The sequence below is a fragment of the Montipora capricornis genome, chromosome 3 (assembly GCF_036669925.1).
Source record: "Montipora capricornis isolate CH-2021 chromosome 3, ASM3666992v2, whole genome shotgun sequence".
Classification (NCBI taxonomy): domain Eukaryota; kingdom Metazoa; phylum Cnidaria; class Anthozoa; order Scleractinia; family Acroporidae; genus Montipora; species Montipora capricornis.
In genome coordinates this window covers 73,253,607-73,273,606 of record NC_090885.1, presented here as the reverse complement: position 1 = coordinate 73,273,606, position 20,000 = coordinate 73,253,607, and the positions used below count along the sequence as shown (strand labels likewise).

Sequence of the window (20,000 nt, the reverse complement as noted above, 5' to 3'; positions counted from 1 at the left end):
CTGGGCATCACTCCATTTTGATGCATTAAGACAATTAAAGGCTCCAAGAAATAAACTCATACAAATCATGTTAATATTATTGCTTTACATTGTGTTTTCCTATAATTATTAAAACTGATCTTTTGAAACACTATGAAATTGCTGCAGCTTGGTCTGGGCCCTGGGAGTCTCACAGCTAAACACAAAGCAACATAGCTAATTGCCTTATCCTGTATTGTACATGTATCCCCAATATCATGGAATAATATCGTCATCATTCAGAGTAAAAGTTGGTGCTATCACTTGTAAAGAATGAGTGTAATAATATTTTGAGAGCCACAGGGCATGATGACAACCATAACATTGCTCTAACACATCATTTGAATGAATAAAATAATATATAAAGCTCTAAATTTATTTAACATTTAGGGATCATTCATTGGGATAGGTCGACGATGAGCTCTTGGCTAAGGAGAAACACTTGAAAAATTGCTAGCCGTAATTAAGTTTGTCTGTATGATGATGGAATAGTATCAGATTTTAAAACTAGAGTGCCCTAGATTCCACTTTTAGCAAAGAGGAGTGTCTTTTATGACACGTTTTTCAAGGAAGGGGCACCATCAAAGTGTTTGTTTCTTCCTTCCAATACAGTAATTATAACAACTGAAAATTAATTATCATCTCAATTAAAGTTCAACAGTATAAAAAGTACAAAGGAAACTTGCTTGGTGTTCTCCATTGTGGTTACTGTATGTGTCAAAGAATATCCCAAGGCCGTAGAAGTAATCTTTGCTACCAAAAACAGCACCTGAAAAAAAATGAAAGATAAAAGAATTAGTGAGGCTTTAAAAGAGTGTTTAGACTTTTATGTGGACAAAATTACTCTAAGCTTTTTCTTCTCATACATGTACGTAACCAGTTTTCCAAAATACACGTCCATTTTTATGTTTTAAAATCCGTCACAGTAACCACCTCCTGTAAGCAGCCACTTTAACAACATATTCTGGGTGGTTGCTTAGACTAGGATGGACGGTGTTTCTACATGTACATGTACATCTATGACCACATGAACAGTATAAAATTAATAGATACTGAAGTACGAAGAGGAGATACACTGTATGTATCATTGACCAAGATGCAAGAACATACAGTATCAACAATAATCAGTTATTCATGCCTTGAGCTGCTGCTTGTTTACCTTCTTGCAATCTATCTCTGCTGTACCAAAATGCAAAACCATCTCCAAACAAGGTATCACCAGTGCCATGAATTTTAAAATGTAGCAACATCTCCCAGTCTTTGACATAACAACGCTGAAAGAAGAAACCATAAAATTAAAAACAACACAAGGCCTGAATTGTCCTGGTACAAAAAGGAACTGCCTACATGCAAGAAACTATTTCCATAAATGAAGTAAGAAATAGTCAATGAAGTTGTGTACAGTGTATACCGTAAGAGAACTGAAGCACTATTTTGAAAACTATTCAAAAACGAAATCTTTAAATATTGGGTTTGATTCAAGGTGGCCTCTTTTATTGACCAATTTTTCCCAGAGGTCTCTCCATGACTTCAATTTGAGGTTAAAATAATGGTATTTATTATTATGGATACTAATGACCACCCCCCCCCCCCCCCCCCCAACCACTGAATTACTGAATTATAATCAACATTAAAGTACATTGTGTAACAAAATGAATAATTTACAGTTAGTTGTACTGACATACCACATTATTCCAAACACTTCCTTTCTTGCTCTGATGGTCAGGAGTGAGCCTAACGTAGCTACTTGAAACAAAGGTGTCCCCTTGAAAATCCCAGTATGGAATGGTTGGTCCAGTTCCTAAAAATTACAATACCGTTTGAGTTGCCAGAGACCAGGCCAGCAGCCAGCAGGCTTGGAGTTTTGATTGAGGTGCAGGATTACAGAAAACTAAATAAGTTCACTTAATTTTTTAAGAACATCTATAGAGAGGCAACAGCATTGGTTTCGTGTTTGGGGAAATGGATTAGCATGCAGTTTTGTTTTAATCGTTATTATCTGGTGAGGTCAATGTGAACTAGTTAGATAAATAACGAAGAGCACTGCCACTATATTGCATTTCCATTTTAGCAGCACATTATACAGTCTTCCATTTTGTTACTTAACTAAGTGAAACTTATCAAGATGCAATCAACAAATGAAGCTTCAAACACAGGCTGCATTATATTTGCAAAAGGCAACTATTCAAACTACACCATCTCTACTTACTGAGCTGTGCATCATCAATTAGATAGTTGGCAGCAAATAATATACCCCAAAAGTCAATCAAATTCCTATCGTGCAATCAGGTACACATGTACTTCAAGACATTAAAACAAATACTAGAAATTGCTGGTAAGAAGAAATTATAGGTGCGTTTACACACACCATGGTAAATTATCCCGCGTTGCCTTACACTTGTGTTTTAGTATACTTTGTTAACCAGCAGTCACATGTTACGAAGATTACCGAGGTAAAAAGAAATCTCATTCAATTCATTGCCGGGAAATTTAATCACAACGTCATCAGCATCCCGATTGGCTCTTGTACCTTGGGCATCAAAACACCCTACCAACTTACCATGTTAAATGTCATGGGAGCTTCTCTGATCTTTTTGACACATCCATGGAAATTTACCACAGGAAATTTACCTTGGGAAATGTCGGTCACACGGACTACAAGCAGTTTCCTGTTGTAAAAGGCTCATTTACCACGGTAAAAGTGTCCCGTGTAACCGCACCTTGCATGGACGTCAATATGACTGACTGAATTTATTCTACAAAAATCACTCAATCCTGATCAATCCTGTCCAGTAGATAAAGGTTTATCCTTGTTGCTGATTTAATGCTAAAATAATATTTAATTCTTCATGACAATGTAGGAAAAAGGGGTTGGTCTTTCGTATATATATATATATAGCGGTTTTCAGTTGAGTGTCGAAAGTAATTAGCGAATTGCTTTGGTTTTGCATTTACTTCACTCGGTGATTGGTTGAAAGTTCTCGTGCCATTTTTTCAACCAATCAGAAGTGAAAGCAAAACATTTTCCCGTGCTTTATATCGGCTACGTGTAATTACTTTGAGTCTTGATTGGTTTACTGGATTGTCTCTGTCCTTTTTGATTGGCCAAAGTTATTACTTTGGTTTTGGTTTTACGACACTCAATTGAAACTCGCTCTATACCGGATCTGAAGTAATTAGTGTCTATAAAACAAAAGAACAAAGCGAACATAACAATGTGTAACTAATTCACAACTAATTAGCAACTTAGGCCTAATCGGAATAGTAATGGCAGTTCTTTTGCTCTCCGCCAGTTTAGTTCGGTTTACGAAAGTCTACCCGGAAAGGGACCTCTGATTGTCACTTACAGAACTTTTACAATTAAGCTTATTGAAATAATTGAGCTAATTATTGCGTGGAAATAAACGACTATCGCCATCTTTAATAATGAATTAACATTACTTTCATTAAAGTTTAACGAGTATACACTGACAGATTGGCAAAAAAACCTCCACGATTTAACTTTATTAGCAATACGAATTTGCCACAAGAGTAGAAAAAGTTGTTCGATGAGTTGGCAACCATGTGAGAGTGCAAACATGCTGGAGATCACGTGAAAATAATAAAACAGCAAAAAGACTCCGAGTATTGACAGAGAAAGAGAAAATGCTTTGATCGGCAACAATTGTTCCATTAAACTCAACCATTCCTTGCAAAATTTTAGAACTGCAAAATATAGGAAATAATGAACGAACTGATTTCTGTTGCCGGCAGAGTAACGAAAAACGTCTCCACATCATCGATTAACTTTGAGGAATTCTGATTTAAAAGATATAGGAATTTACTTGAATGAAAACTTGTTGACATTACCTTTGAAAATTGAGTGTTCCCTTCTTAAATATCCTTTAGATTCTTCTTCACCTAAAACTTTAGATATAAGGAGGAGAAATAGCGACAAAAACACGCTCGTATCCATATTGCTAAAGTGACTTCCTACGTTGCTCATTCCTCAAGGTGGATTGCTTTAATTAAAGTTGCTCCTCAGGGGTGGGCTGAGGCAACTTTTATTTAAAAAGATATGTAACACCCACTAAAATTTGTAGGCTTCGATGGTAAGAGCAGCAGTTAAAGTAAATTATTGAAGACCTTTTTTTCTGTCAAGGTTTAAAGTGTTTGTGAAGTAAATTCAACCCGGGAAATTCAAACAATTCATCATTCATGTTATCAGCGGTCCCCTCCCTCAATTAAGATAAAAAAGGAAGTGACGTTCTTGGTGCTAAGAGAGCCGCATTGTGGGAAGGAAAACACAATATGGCTGCCAAAACTGAATCACAGCATAAGAGTCGTCTAGATTGGAGAAAAGAGAAAGAATTAGAGGAGGCAAGAAAGGCTGGTACGGCACCAGCATTGACTGATGAAGAAGGAAAGTAAGTCTGATTTTCTTTTTCTTTCTCTCTGTTCACGAATTTGAAATGGGAAGATCATGGCATCGGGAAGATACCAGCATCAATCATCATGAACAACAAGACTGCAAAAGTAATGACTGCGAATGTCGAAGAAATGTGGCTAGAATGCGCGAAATTTAAAAAAAACATTGAATTGTGGCATTTCGATGACATTTATTGTTGCAAGATTGTCGGAATTTCGTTCAGAGGTGCGAATTTTCACTTATAAGCAACTTTGAAACAAGCAAACCAAAAAAGAAACATGGCACTGGATGGGCATTAAATTGCTTGACTTCCAATTTAATATGAACATATTTTTGCCTGAAAGTCTGGTGTGCTATAGCTACAAAATAATTGTAAGTTTGCATTTATTTTTCATCTGAAGATAATGTGACTCTTCTTTTGTATTTTTTTGATAGAGATATTAACCCTCATATCCCTCAGTATATTTCCCAGGCACCTTGGTATTATGGAACCAACAGGTGAGAGGTGGCTTCATTTTCATTTTCCAACAACAACAACAACAACAACAACAACAACAAAAAGTTTATTTGTACCAGACATAAATAGGGATACACAAACTATTAAAGTAATAGACTTAAGAAAGGTACAATGCCCCTAGAGAATAACTAAGAAGCTAATCTAGCTCGGAGGCAGGATAAATAATTTTATGTCTGAAGGAAAAAAAGTTGATTCCACCTAACCCATTGACTCCTGAACTGCTTCCCCCCCCCCCCCCCCCCAATGGGTTAAACTACATGTATTCTTGTTTTCTCAATGGCTTGATTAACCCTTTCACTCCTGTGGGGTTCCCCATTGACGAGTAAAATCGTCTTCAATTATCTTTGTTTGAATTCTATAAAAACTTTGTACTGTTTGACAGATTGGCTGTAATTTGTATTTAAGCACACTAATAATATTGTCACAATACAATCACAGGATTGCATTTACTGTACTTTTGAAAGGATAAGGCAAATGTGTTATTGGCTTTGATTTCACCATACAGGTACTGTAAGTCAATTGACTGCCAAACACAAATCAAATTAATGTTCAAAGCTGGTTAAAACTGTGGGAAAAGCAGCCTTTACAACATAAAAACAACAGGCAAAATGCATGTCAAAAGTACATTGATGTGATCGATGGTGTGCAAAACAAAAAACAGTCTTGTTATTTGACTGTTTGTTTTTCACTCTGTGTAAATCAATTTTTATCTCCTGTCCTTAAAATCTCTATATATGTATTGCCTTTTGTTTTGTGAGGCTCACATGATTAAATGAAAATTGATATTAATTCACTAAGAACCATTTAGCATATAACCTCAAGAAATTGCAAAGTATGATCTTGTGATCTCTTAACCAGTCATAGTGCACATGCAATCTGAGAGAATTAAAAGATCAGCTATTTAGAATTTCCCACTATGTCAAACTTTTTTGATATAATTTTTCAAGCACTTCAACACAATTTTGTACAACAGGCCTCGAATGTACAAGTCATCTGAATACTATACTCAGTTTCTGTTGGCTTCCAGTAACTAATAAAATTAATCAATAAATATTGTTATTATTATTAATTTTGTGATTTTTGTAACTGTAAGCAGAAGTACAGTATTCATTGCAAAACTTCATTTCCTTTTAGACCTACTTTAAAGCATCAGCGACCCCAGGCAGATAAACAGAAAGAGTTTTCTTCATTAAATGAGTGGTACATCAAAGGAACAAAAACAGTGAGTTACTGCATTTTTAGTTTAACAATGTAAAGGGGAAACACAGTTACAGCTGTAACATAATTTGCGGTGTACATCTTAAGGATCATAAGGAAAATACCAGTGTAGTATTTATATCATCTCCAGTCTGTCATGTATGAAAAAATATAGCAGGAACTGAACAGACTGAACTAAGTACATGTACAAGTTTACAATATTATACATTGTATTATTTTATTTTGTCTTCATTGGTGAATCAAGCAGATAATTCTTTGAATGATGATGATGATTATGGTGGTTGTGCTGATGGTGATGTTCAAGACTTTAAATTATTACTAAAGTAATGATTGTTATTTTATTATTATTTTTTATTCTGCAAATACTAGATCCCAGCAGCTACTAAGTTTAGAAAAGGAGCTTGTGGAAACTGTGGAGCTATGACACACAAAAAGAAAGACTGCCTAGAGGTACTGTTATAAGTAATATTAATATCCAATGCTTGGAACTTAGTTATATAATTTTATTGATCATGAGTGATTTGTACAGTATAACGGTCAAAACGACCACAGTATTTTATAAAGTTCTGGCCACTGGCTGAATTTGTTCCTGGTAGTTCCTTGTTTAACTTCTCAGCTACAATTGTAAATAGTCAACTTGCTTACCTCCGGCCAGTTGGGATTCTTAACAGTTTGTGTTGAATGTTTTGTTCTGTTGTGATTGTGTTCATTCGCCCTGAAAAGCCCTATAGACCACTTTCATAAATTAATGGCGACCGCTTTTTCATTATTTTGTTTTTATGTTAATTAGACCTACTGCCCTCATTTTGAAACAAATATTCTTTTGAAATTTGCATTAAAACAAAAGAATATCTTATTTGGCTGCCATTAGGAAAGAAGTCTATGGAGAGTTGTCAATTAAGTTTGTAATGTATGTATGTATGTATGTATGTATGTATGTATGTATGAATGAGCTCTAACACTAATCCTAAATACAGACAGACTTCCTAGGTCTACCTACATTGGACATATCTACGTGTAACCCCTAAACCTATGGTACAGACAGTCCCTTAGACCGACATGTACAGTAGCTGCTGTGAGTCCTGTAGCTTAGTGGTAGAGCATGTGAACTGGTAATGGGAAGCGTCGCTTGTAGGTTTGACTCCTGAAAAGGAATGTACATCACTGACAGATTTTTTTCTGAGTGGGACCCAAGTAACCTTAAAATATCTATACATCTCTTCATTTGATTTGCCCACTGGTTAAAAATTTTACCATACCTAAGTTCATTACATTACCATTACTACTAATTTCTGAAATTGCAATATTTAGAGACCCAGACGAGTTGGTGCTAAGTTTACTGGTGATGACATCAAGCCCGATGAACATGTTCAGCCTCAACTGTCATTTGATTATGACGGCAAAAGAGACAGGTAAAGTGTCATAATTATGATAAGAGTGCTTGCAAGTGTTCGCCTTTTGTATCAACCAGAAGCATTTTTTCCTTTTTGTGGAGATGCACAGAATGAATGGATTTATTAGATTCTGAATTTAGAGATATCTTTTCCTTTTTGCCATTTTTCCTATAATCATATTATTTTCATTTTTACCCTAAAATCATTTTGATAATGATAAATATTCAATTCCTTTTAGATGGAATGGTTACAATGTTGATGACTTTAGGAAAACAGTAGAGGAATATACCAAGTTAGATATGGTGTGTGTGATTTTCCTTTCTCTTAAGAATAGGACAATATTATTAATTATTTTTAAAGAGTGTTTTGCGTATGTGGTCGGGGCCTTTATATGGGAAGAAGTCTACATTGTCCTGCAAATTGTGCTGAGTTGGTTACAACTACACAATTCCTGGAAAGAAGCCTTGTCAAAGAAGTCAAATATTCTGACTTGTAACTGTGCTGTCACAAAAAGGAATTTCAAAATCATCTCAAATCAAATAATATTACTTCTTACTCTATAAGAACCAAAGGCTCTCTAGAGATGTCAGTTTGACCTACATGTATATTACACAATTTCTGATTCCAGAGCTTTTTATAAGAAGACTTCATGAGGTTGTTGTTTCCATGAACAAAATTTTTGAAAACTAAACTTGGTATTCTCACCAATGGCATAAATAATTATGTCTGCATTTGTAGGCTAAACAGCATCTAAAGGCCGATCAACTTGAGAAGGAATTAGCTGAAGGCAAGAAACCAGAAGTGGCAGATGAGCCAGATAGTGAAGATGAAGACAAGTATGCAGACAGGATTGACATGCCAGGACAGAAGTTTGATACAAAGAGGTAAAGAAGCCTTGATTCACCATGGTTGCTAATATAAGGTTACCAATGGTCCATGTACATGTAGTCCTGTCTAACCACGTTCCTTTAAAGGGACAGTGTCATGGGTTGTTAGTATAAATCTGGAAAGCAGAGGAGACCTGTTTACCGATGGCAAACAAAAATTAATGGTCAAATTTTCTTCAAAATGGCTATTTTAGCTCAAAGACACCATTCCTAAGTGTTTTTGGTGACACATAGCCAAGATTAGAAGGAATGCGAACTTGAAAACGTCAGGCTGATGTCTTCAAGTTCTTCCCTTGCATCTTAGATATAGATAAACTCTGTAATAACTTATTGTGGCTCATTTTGTTTTTTAAATTTAATTGAATTTTATCTCACTGCGGTGATCCAGAAGCAATTTAAGAATGAAAAAGTCACTGAACATTGATGTAGTAAATTTATGATCAAACTAAAAGGGATCAGAATTCCCATGATACTACTACCCCTTTAACGTATGTTACTAATCAATCAGTAAAATCTCATTTCTTGACATTCTCCTCTTTTCATCCAGTTCTCTAAATTACACAATCTTTTTTCTTACTCAGGCGTACAACTGTAAGAAATTTAAGAATTCGTGAAGACACAGCAAAGGTATGAAAGACTGGTTTATTTTGGCCATTGTTAACATATTTTTTTCCATTTCTATTGTTAGAAATTTTTTAAGTACTTAATGTAACAATGTTTTTTTTTTTCAGTATTTGTACAACTTGGACCCTAATTCAGCATACTACGACCCCAAGACAAGGTCAATGCGACAAAACCCATTCAAGGAAGCTGATGGAAGCAGGAATGAGTAAGTGTTCAAATACCAAGGTATAAATATAAAGCATGCCAGAGTTGTGCTACATTTCCATGTATCTGCAAGGAGCTAAATATTTAATTTACATTGTACTCAGTCACTGTGGTGTTTTACTTACAGCTGTATGTCTAAAAAATAATTCACCTACCATAATTTGATCCACACCCAATTTTGATATTCAACACGAAGGGTCCCTTTATGTCTAAGCCTTTGCTACAAAGTACCTATTTCCAACAATAAGGTAAGGTTATTAAGAGATAAGCAAATTATTAATTTTAGCTAAAGGCAGCTGTTTATCATTACTTGAGTAGCCGCATTTGGGGGACGCTACATGTATGTGACATTGATCGTCTGTATTCTGAGACATTCACTTATGTCCAGGTTTGACCCTAATTAGATGCACGCCCAATTTTGACATCCAACACAAAGTGTCCCTTTAAGTCTAAGCATTTGCTACCTATTTTCAACAATAAGGTAAGGGTAAAGGTTAGCGTTATTTTTAGCTTTGGGTAAATGCAGCAGTTAATCTTCACTTAAAGAGCAGCATTTGGGGGACACTTTGTGACATAAATTGTCTGTATTCTGAGACGCAAGTGATGTTGAAGTTGGCTAGAAGAGCAAGGGGACACTTCGTGACGCTTATTGAAATCCGCGTGCATCTAATTAGGGTCAAACCTGGACATATCTCGAGACATTGAGTGATGTTGAAGTTAGGTAGAAGAGCAAGGAGACACTTATTGAAATTCATGTTCATCTAATTAGGGGCATTTCTGTACTACATAATTTATCTGTGGTATTTACGGTATGAAGTCTGCAGCTACTTTAATTAGGGGCTTTGTTGCCAAGTAATAAACCCTATTGGAAAAAAAGGAATGCTAACCAGATACCGTAAACACCAGCAGATAAGCTGCACCTTTTTCCCAAAAATCATCGCTAGAAATCAGGGGTGTGGCTTATCTGCAGGAACATTTAAAAAAGGCTACTTTTGGACTGTCCAGTTTTCCATCTTCGCATCCCATCTAATGCCTGGTTACTAACGCACGAACGTTCTGCTCACGTTCTTTTTGTAATGCAAAAATCTGTGGAAAAACTGTGTTGAATGAAGAAATTCCTTTTTACAAATACCAGAAAAAGATTGATCATAATATTATGTCAAAGTTGGTAGAAATGATGTTCATCATATTAAAGTGCTAAAATTGTGGGTAAGACTTTGAAGTACTTTCTGCTTCAGTGTTAACAATGACCAGGAGTGAAATTTATTCCACCCTAAGGAGGTCTGGGGTTGTGTTTCCACAAAATTATTTTAATTATTGAATCTTCCACTGTAATCATTCTGACTGGTGCCTAAATCTGCTCCTGAAATTTGCAAGTCTTGTTGTCTGGTTTATTGTATGGTGGCAGTTCTTTGGTTTATGTTTGGGTAGAAAACAGTTGCCGATGTTAATACCTTTTGTATATAATTTGTTATTGCAGTGTCACATATGCTGGAGATAACTTTGTGCGTTTCTCAGGAGACACACAAAAGATGGCTCAAACACAAAGTAAGTTTAAGATCTCATAATTTCAAGCTGAAGGCATTAAAAACAAGTGTATAATACTGTAAGTTTAAAATTGGTAGGAAAAAAATAAATTTTAATCAGTTCTTGTAACTTTTTGTTGTGAACTTGCCCGCTGAAATTTTTATACTCAAGTTAAAGTAAATGAAATAAAATTAATGAATGTGAAGATCAAATAACATACATTGTAAAAAAAATCTCATGCATGTAGAGGAGAAGCTCTATCCCAATTAAGAAAAATGTTGACAATTATAATAATAATAAAGACTCGGGTGAATCCTATACTTTGTTCTTTATAGGCAAAGTAGAAATATCACAACTATTATTTCACATTAATTTCTTTTAAACAGAGGCTTTTGACTTCTTTTTAAACAGTGCTTTCATCATTTCTTTCTTTTACTGTTATAATTATCAACAGTGGTTTCAATAAGTACCGACAGCCGGCAATAAGTAACTAAAGTACATGTAATTAAAGACAGATTCTTTCAAACCTACGGTAGTCTTGATTCAAATTCATTTTGATAATGACAATGGGAAGTCGTCGAAACATGACCATCAATTTTGCTTTTGAAATGTGGCATTTGGCAGGGTTCTTTTAAAAGTGACATGCCCCCAGACACTCATAGAGAAAGAGGCCATTAGACCCCTTTTTGAATGGATAATTTTCAGAGGTATTTTGTCAACTATGTGAAAAGCAGCCAGTAACAGTTTCTTCTCTGGTTATTTCTTACACTGTCCAGTGTTTGCTTGGGAGGCATATGAGAAGGGAGTAGATGTCCACTTACAAGCTGATCCCACCAAACTGGAACTCTTACACCAGGAATACAATGTGAAGAAAGGGGTCTATGATCAGGATAAAAAGCTGTCAGTACTTGACAAGGTGCGTTTAAAAAGTCCAAGAGAGTTTTGAGCTTTGAATTCATTTTTGCATTTTTGTAAGCAGGGTTTCTAATTGGCCATTTCCTTGTTTATGCCTGCCTCCTCTTCAAAGCTATTCTAAGTGCAAAGCTATTCTAAGTGCAAAGTTTTTCTTATGAAAATTAGTTTTCATTCCTATGTTAAGTAGAACTAATTACCATCACAAATACTTCGCACTTAGACTCGCTTTGAAGAAGAGGCAGACTTGAACTCGGAAATGGTCTATTAGCTTGGTTTTTATCTAGTTTGACAAACTAGTTAGCTTAAAAGTAAAATTAAATTTTATTGTTTCCTCAGCTTTTTACCACCTTGAAGTTTTTTTTTTCTGGACAGGCTGTTTCCTCATCTGCATCTTCAAAATCCTAGTGTCAATATTAATTTTTCTCTCCCACTCTCTTTCGCTGGGGCATCCCTTCAGAGTTACATAATGTCATGTACATTCATCCCCTCAGAGAGTATTTTTTGAACAAAGAAATCTGCAGAATACCACATCATACATGCAGCCTACAGTATAAGAATCAAATGAATTAAGAAACTTGTTACGAAGTGCTTTGATCTTTGACTAATTCCCACTTCAAGTAGCATGCTTCAAACCGCTGATCTGTGCGAGGCTCTACCTCACCACGGTTTATTGCTCCACTTACTATGTATTGTAATATCAATTACATTTGATAATAATAGCAATAATAATAATAATAATACCGGTAATAATAATAATCATAATCATAATCATAATCATAATCATAACTATTACAAAATTCTTGAATCTGAGTGGTTCTTTGTACGCCTATTTGTCGCATGCTTGGTGCACAATCATGTGGGTGTCCAATTACAGGATGGTATCCAATTTGAACAACTCCAAATTTGATACCTGTAATTGGACACCAACACCATTTGTGCATTACTTGGTTCTATAGGGTCTTTCTTGCTGTTTTCCTACTGTTTGCAAAACAGATTGAATATAATTTTAGCTTTTTAACACAAAAAGGTATTCAAAGATCTTTTGTTATAGTTGTGAGTTAAATTAGTAATAGGACTTCGTTTCGTACAATTCGGGGCAATCATGCTCATAGCACTCGGCCAATTGAGATTTAATATAAAACTTTTAGTGCAGTTACTGACAAACATGTACCATTGTCTTTTCATTGGCAGTATGGAGGTGAGGAACATTTGAATGCTCCTCCTAAAGAGTTGCTTTTGGCTCAGACGGTAAGCCTTATTTTCATGTATGTATGACTGTGGGGAATCTGTTTTTATGCAAAAATAGTTTGTTGATAATCTGTAAGGAATTTAAAAAGATGAATTCAAAAACGAAAGCTCAATCTGTGCACACTTACAGACTGTGTATGTTCACCACAATGCTCAATACTGTATAACTTACAATGTCTTTCAACTTAATAAGTATTAACGAAAGTCAAACAAAGAAATAAATTATTACACACAGATTATGGGTTGAACCCAGGATTCACTTCAGAACTCTATGAAGTAAGAATGTCCAGGTGAGAGTAGGCCTTAGAAGTCCTGACTATTGTTGGTGCCATGGACTGATGTTTCGACAACCTGTGCAGATGTCATGAGTCCTCATAGTCAAGTGATTTGTGTGGTGTCAGTGAATCATATATAACTACTCTCAGACTGGTCTTTTACCTGATTGGTCAGTTGAAACCTGATGTTACTGGTCTGTCTAGTCAGCAGTGTTGTTGCAGCTGGCTGAGAAGACTGTGGTAGGGTTTGTCTCCATCCATAGAAGCTCTGAAGTGTTGTTGTTGTTGTTGTTTGACTGTTCTGTTGGTTTTGTCAATGTCGTTTGTGTGGTGCTGGTAGTATATGCAATGGTTCTGTGGAGTATGTTCTTGGTAGGTGAGGTCCACAACCTTGAGGAATGAAAAACTAACTTATGTACATGATTATTGTCAGTGCATGGTTCTCGTATGTCAATTCAAAAAACTAAAAGAGCATATTAACCTTTTCATGCTTGTCCTACAGGAACACTATGTTGAGTTTTCAAGAACTGGAAAAGTTATAAAAGGTGCGTTTTGCTGTGTTAAATTTACTTAGGAATGGCTTTTCCCTTTAAGTTACCTTTCTTTCAATAGAATTAATTAATTTTTAATATACAGTCATGTAAATTTTTTGACTGCAGACTTCTTGAGCTAATGTTACTTAAATTATTATCTGTCCACAGGTCAAGACAAAGCTGTTGCAAAATCCAAATATGAAGAAGATGTATATACAAACAACCACACAGTAAGGAGCAACAAGCTGCACCTTTACAGTTGAACAAATAAAGGACTGTATGCAAATGGGAAACCCATGCAAACACTTTTTTTTCCCCTTTTCTTGTTACTGTGTATAATTTTTTAAGCATTGATCATCAGCTAAATTTATCAAAATTTAAATAAAACGTACCATATAAAACTCATCAACAATAGATTCATGAGCTTGGGAGCTGGTGCATTACAGGTTGGTGGAGCCAGGAAGGTATCTGTCAAGGAGGAAGGAGGCATTTATGGTCAGTGAAATACTTACAAACCCGACTGATACTTTACCAAGAAGGGAGCGAGTATGAGAAAAGCAAAATTTGCAAGCAAAAATGGTTCTGCAAGCACTAAGCAGGCCAGAAAGCAAGCAAACTAGTAAAGTAAGCCACCATCAGGAACTCCTACAAAGATTCCAGGGCGGCCCCTTAGCCAGCAGTTGATACGTTAATTAGGGTTTACCATACTTAAAGTACTACATACCGGTACTTAGCCAGCCTGGAGTGCGGCCACTGACCAGCATTGTCTCCATTTTAACTTTGCCCAAATTACATTTAGCCACCTTAAAAAAATATGAGCAGAGCTTAATTAAGTACATTTTTAACCTCAGCCCTGTGAAGCCACAACTTCTGTGCCACAACATTTTAGTGTTAAAGAGGACTTTCAGAACCTTTTTAATATGTTTTTTTGACATACATGTATTATAGCAATAAATTATTATAATTAACATATTAAGAAATAAGAACGTTACTCTGGTTGAAATTGTATAAGAATATGTACAATGTTTTAAAAGTCCCAACGTTTCGGTTGAACCTTCAACCTTCATCAGGGGGAAGTGAAAAAATAATTCGCAAGAAACACGTTTCTTATAGTATGCCAAATTCGAGTCTATTATTATTGAATTCTGTCCCTCAGGGCAAGATTTAGAAATTCATGCGGCAAATGCATGCCATCATCACGATTAAGCGGATTCCTGCAAGTGATCAGATCAGACTCGTGGCGCCATCTACTCTTGTGACAAGAGTTATATCGGGGAAACCAAACGCAAATTTTCTACTCGCCTTAAAGAACACCAGAAAGCGGTGGAACATAAACACTCGCAAAAGTCAGCTTTAGCGGAACATTGTTTACATTCTGGTCACACTGTCTCTTGGGAGGCGTCCAAGATCCTACGCACAAATGCTAATTGGTGCAATCGACGCATTCTTGAGGCTTGGGAAATTAACACTTGCAGGAATCCGCTTAATCGTGATGATGGCATGCATTTGCCGCACGAATTTCTATATCTTGCCCTGAGGGACAGAATTCAATAACAATAGACTCGAATTTGGCATACTATAAGAAAGGTGTTTCTTGCGAATCATTTTTTCACTTTCCCCTGATGAAGGTTGAAGGTTCAACTGAAACGTTGGGACTTTTAAAACATTGTACATATTCTTATACAATTTCAACCAGAGTAACGTTCTTATTTCTTAATATGTTTCTATCACCTGGTTACAGGACCATTTTTAAAATTATTATAATTGTTTTTCAGAGTGTTTGGGGTTCATATTGGCAAGAAGGAAGGTGGGGTTACAGCTGCTGTCATTCCTTCATAAGAAACTCGTATTGTACTGGAGATGCAGGCAAATCAACTTCAGTCTCTGGGGTAGGTGATCAATGGTACACGTAGTGTCTTTCTATAAATGTAGGTGTTTTTGTACATGTGCTGTGGTTCAAATGTTTTTCGTGGTACAAAATTTTTCAACCAGGTTAATACTAGTATTTTATTATGATCATAGTCTGAAATAAAGGAAAAACTAAGCCTGATTATAGATAGATAGATAGATAGATAGATAGATAGATAGATAGATAGATAGATAGATAGATAGATAGATAGATAGATAGATAGATAGATAGATAGATAGATAGGTAGGTAGGTAGGTAGGTAGATAGATAGATAGATAGATAGATAGATAGATAGATGTGTTTAATTCCAACTATTGCAGTATAAACTGAATTACAGTTGTTGGTCAAGGTAAATAAACTAGCTTTACAACATTGTAGCAAAATTTGCAAACGTTTGGTTCTGACTTGAGGTTCTGTTCAGTGTTTTAGTTTGTAATTATCCCAGATCTTAAGTGGTAACCTATGACACACCTCTACCTTATTGTTAAGTACATGCTTTTTTATTCTATAGCAAAGGCTAAAATTAATAGTCTGGTAAGTCGGACCACACTGGTGAGGCATATTCCAAGACTGATCTTATAAGCGAACAGTACAATGTAGATCTGAACAAGGTCATTGATTTTCTACTCCTGATTTTTTCAGGAGCCTGATAGCATAAAGTCTTTTGTTAGCCTCCTTGAAGATATAATTAATATGCATATTCCAGGTTAAGTCTTGACTAATATTCAGCCCAAGAATTTTGTAAGTAGACACTCTTTTGATGGTGGTCCCAGACAGCTGTAACGGGCCAAGGGGGAATTTTTGGAAATGCAAAAAGTTTATAATAAGCTTGCGGCACTTGGAGGGGTTAAGCCGCATCCCATGCTCTGAGGCAAAGTTATGGATCTTGTTTGCTATGATCGGCAAATAGCTTGGCGAGCACCTCGGATAAGCTTGTCACGAACCCATTTCCCAAGATAGCAAACAATAGGGGGCCAAGCCTAGTACCTTGGGGGATTCCTCCGTGAGGGAAAACTGGTGAAGAAACTGTTTCACCAATTTTCAAACATTGGGACCGCTAATCTGGTTTAAAACATTATTTTAATCCAAGGGAAAATGTGAAGTGCACACATGAAGAGATACATGTACATGTAGGTTAGAGTGATAGCAGAATATCACCCCTGCCCAGTTTCAGATCTTTACTGTTTGCATTGTAATGGTAGCATTCTTCAAAAAAAGAGTTGGAATTCCAGTGCAATCAGACGCTGGGAGTATGTTCTGCAGTTGAGCCAAAAGACCATAAGAAAGTACCGGTATTGTATTTCTAGCATGCAAGCAATTTATTACTTCGGGCCTTAAACCAAGAGAAAAGGATTACAGGAGATGCCCTCTCTGGTCCTTGGCATAATTATGTGAATTTCAGTTCTTTAGAGATACATGCAAACAGAAACATGATTTTTTCCAAGACCTTGAGCTCTGCATTACACTCCACCACTATTACACAGTATATGTACCATGTTGTTGCTCTGCAATGAGTTTGCACTGTCACATACCATATTTATTTATTTACTTATTTATTTACCAATTAAGTCCTACATTCAATACTGAATACAAAGGACTGCATTAAACTTTAAAAACATGATAAATAATAGTATTATGTACACAAATGGAGCTAAGAAATTGTGGAAATTTCGCTCTTGAAAGATTTAAGTGATTCTTTCAACGCTACTTCCTTTGGTAGCTTATTCCATTCCTGTATGGTTCTTGGAATAAAGGAATACTTGTAAAAATCACACTTTGCATGCACAGAGGAATGCATAGAGGAATAGGTAATTGGATGGAGATTAGCATTATCTACATTTGCTAAATTGTTTCTAAATTTATAAAGCATAGACAAGCGGGCAATTATTCTACGGGATTGCAGTGATTTTCAGCCCAGTTAGTAGTTGTGTTCCGCCCCTGTAGTTGCATTCTGTACTCTCCTCCCTCTTTCTTTTTTGTTTTATCCTTAACTGTCTAGAATTGTATAGGAACAGGATTGGAGGAAGTGAGCAGTGATCATCTGGAATACCCTAGTACAGATTCAAGTTCAAGTTTATTGCACTATTAAAGTTGATATGGCATATGGCTTACAAAATAAATAAACAAATAATGAAAAGGAAGTATAATAATTATACAAGTTTGTTGGTATGTGCACAGTGACCAAAGTAGCTGAAGCTTTAGTGATAGTTTCTGTACAGAGTAAAGTCTGGTGGTGTCACTCTCAGTAGCAGAAAGTTGAACAAGTTCTTTTAAAAACAGCTGTAAGTTTTATAATTATTGTTTTAAATAGCAGAATCTACAGATCACAGATCCCCTCACAAGTGCAGCTAGGATGATCCAAGAAGCAGAGGAAAATGGAAAGTCCTTAATGGAGGTCAGCATGTCATGATTTCTAGGAATATATCACACAATGTTTTAATTTTTGTGGTAGTGCACTGTATGTGCACTACACACTATGTCACCAGGTTGTAAGAGTGTGAGAATGTAAGTCCATGATGGCAATTGGCCTGCAGCATGTGCATAAATCATATAAATAAACATGTCTGTTGGAAGCATGCTTGAGTTTGATCAAGGACAACAGTAAGCTGTTGTTCTTCAGGCGTTATTTATTTATTTTTGCTTCATGTGTATAATGGCCAAACTTTGAATGATGATTTCAGATACATCAGGAAAATCGCAGGAAAGGCAAGAAGAGAGAAAATTCAGTGGATGAAGATGACGAAGAAACGAAAAGAGAAAAGCTTAACAAGGTGTGAATAGCACCAGAGCAGTCAGTTTTCATTCTTAGCATAAATTGTCTAAGACCATTTTATTGTCTTTTTAGAAACGATCTTGCCCCCAAAGGCCACTTTGGAAAATACCTTAATACCGGTACTCTGTTTGTCCCCCGAAATTTTGCTTAAGCATTGTCTTTGTTTTCTCTTAGGACCATTGTAAGTCTTAAGAGAAACTGGAAACAATGCTTACATGTATGCAAAATTTGGGGGAACAAATAAAGAATATTATGGTATTTTCTGAAGTGGCACATTTGATCACAGGCAGGATAACTTTATTACATCTGTAAATCAAGTGGATACATGTTTACTTCACAGTAGACGTTGGCCAGGGTTTTCAAACTCGCCTTAAGGGCCCACTGACGTATTTTTTGGGGTGCGTTGCTAAGGATGTAATGGATAAGTAATTTGAGAGAATTTGACAATATTTTGGTCAGTTTCCACCTTTTGTAAGCCAATGACCCTAAATATGACGTCATCATACCACGCCCATGATCACGTGACCAATAAAAGAAAACTCTAAATTTGTTTCCGTGCTACGCAATTTAGGTATTTAATCGATGGTTTGATAATTTGTATTCGTTTTTGCATCCAACCAAGCATGGTTTTCTTTTTATTTTCAAAAATGTTCTTTTTAAAGACATAAACGATACTGAAATACCCACAACTTTTTCAAAAAAGATGATTTTAAAAAATCAATGCTTAGCTATATTCTGTATTTGGGGGTGAAACGTGCCATGTAAAAAAATAATAATTCAATCTAAAACCGCCAGAAATTTAGCTTTTTTTTCAAACCGGAAGTCAGTTTGTTTACGCATGCGCAGTTGATCTGAGAACAAGTGCGAGGAAGGGCGAGGAAAAACCTTCGATGGAAACAACAGTTTGTGCGGTGACTTTTGCTTGTGAGTGGGTTTTCTTGTCAGCTCATGATATGATGACGTCAGTTACCGGAGGTAACATTTCACTTCCTTAGTAACGCGCGAAAAATCCGTCTGTGGGCCCTTAACTAAGATGTGCTTTGAGTGTGCATATTCACAGTCACAGTATGTGAGAAAGGACTTATTAACAAGTCTTTGATGGATTATGACTTATATTTAACAAGAAAATGTTATCTGGCCTTTGAACAACTGAGCCCTGGAAATTTCACTTAAGAATTCCTGTTCAGGTGCTGCCCACATCTTTTATTGGAACTCGCGCTGATAAAGTTACCCAGTCTTTGATTGATGGGAGCAAGATCTTTTCTAATAAGACAAGAAAAAATTGTCTTAGATAACAATTAACTCTTACAACATAGTTTTTCTAAGACTTAAGAATTTTTAAATAATCAGATTTTAATGGAACAACTTTCTCTCTTGGGTTGGCAAAAAATAGTGGAAATTAATTTTTTCAGTAGCAATGGAACTTACCCATTGGGGAAAGGGAAAGGGTTAAAAAAACTAAATATTTACATGACTACAGCTGTAGTTCTGTGAGTGGGCAAGATGAACCAAATCCCGCTGTGATTGGCTACCCGAGCAGGCAAGATGGA

The 20,000-nt window shown here is 35.9% G+C and overlaps 2 protein-coding genes across 3 annotated transcripts in view; one reads left to right on the top strand and one right to left on the bottom strand.

The window, feature by feature from the left end:
* LOC138044021 (vesicular integral-membrane protein VIP36-like) overlaps window positions 1–4,190 on the bottom strand; it is an 11,871-nt gene extending 7,681 nt beyond the window's left edge. Inside the window, exons 1-4 of the mRNA XM_068890601.1 lie at window positions 3,868–4,190; window positions 1,704–1,819; window positions 1,178–1,292; window positions 705–787 (exon numbers count right to left, since the gene is read on the bottom strand). Of these exons, the coding sequence (XP_068746702.1) occupies window positions 705–787; window positions 1,178–1,292; window positions 1,704–1,819; window positions 3,868–4,003 (450 nt within the window). The 5' untranslated portion in view covers window positions 4,004–4,190. The remainder of the gene's footprint in view (window positions 1–704; window positions 788–1,177; window positions 1,293–1,703; window positions 1,820–3,867) is intronic.
* Window positions 4,191–4,291: 101 nt separating this feature from the next.
* LOC138044014 (pre-mRNA-splicing factor SLU7-like) overlaps window positions 4,292–20,000 on the top strand; it is a 16,466-nt gene continuing 757 nt past the window's right edge. The window contains exons 1-17 of one of the 2 annotated variants that reach the window (XM_068890593.1): window positions 4,292–4,424; window positions 4,862–4,924; window positions 6,078–6,165; window positions 6,531–6,611; window positions 7,473–7,573; window positions 7,794–7,857; window positions 8,294–8,439; window positions 9,024–9,069; window positions 9,174–9,271; window positions 10,751–10,818; window positions 11,574–11,713; window positions 12,904–12,960; window positions 13,738–13,780; window positions 13,937–13,998; window positions 15,544–15,657; window positions 17,992–18,072; window positions 18,359–18,448. In XM_068890593.1, the coding sequence (XP_068746694.1) occupies window positions 4,309–4,424; window positions 4,862–4,924; window positions 6,078–6,165; window positions 6,531–6,611; window positions 7,473–7,573; window positions 7,794–7,857; window positions 8,294–8,439; window positions 9,024–9,069; window positions 9,174–9,271; window positions 10,751–10,818; window positions 11,574–11,713; window positions 12,904–12,960; window positions 13,738–13,780; window positions 13,937–13,998; window positions 15,544–15,657; window positions 17,992–18,072; window positions 18,359–18,448 (1,458 nt within the window). In that variant the 5' untranslated portion in view covers window positions 4,292–4,308. Of the gene's footprint in view, window positions 4,425–4,861; window positions 4,925–6,077; window positions 6,166–6,530; window positions 6,612–7,472; window positions 7,574–7,793; window positions 7,858–8,293; window positions 8,440–9,023; window positions 9,070–9,173; window positions 9,272–10,750; window positions 10,819–11,573; window positions 11,714–12,903; window positions 12,961–13,737; window positions 13,781–13,936; window positions 13,999–15,543; window positions 15,658–17,988; window positions 18,073–18,358; window positions 18,449–20,000 lie in introns of both variants that reach the window. The other variant, XM_068890592.1, reaches the window with a different exon arrangement.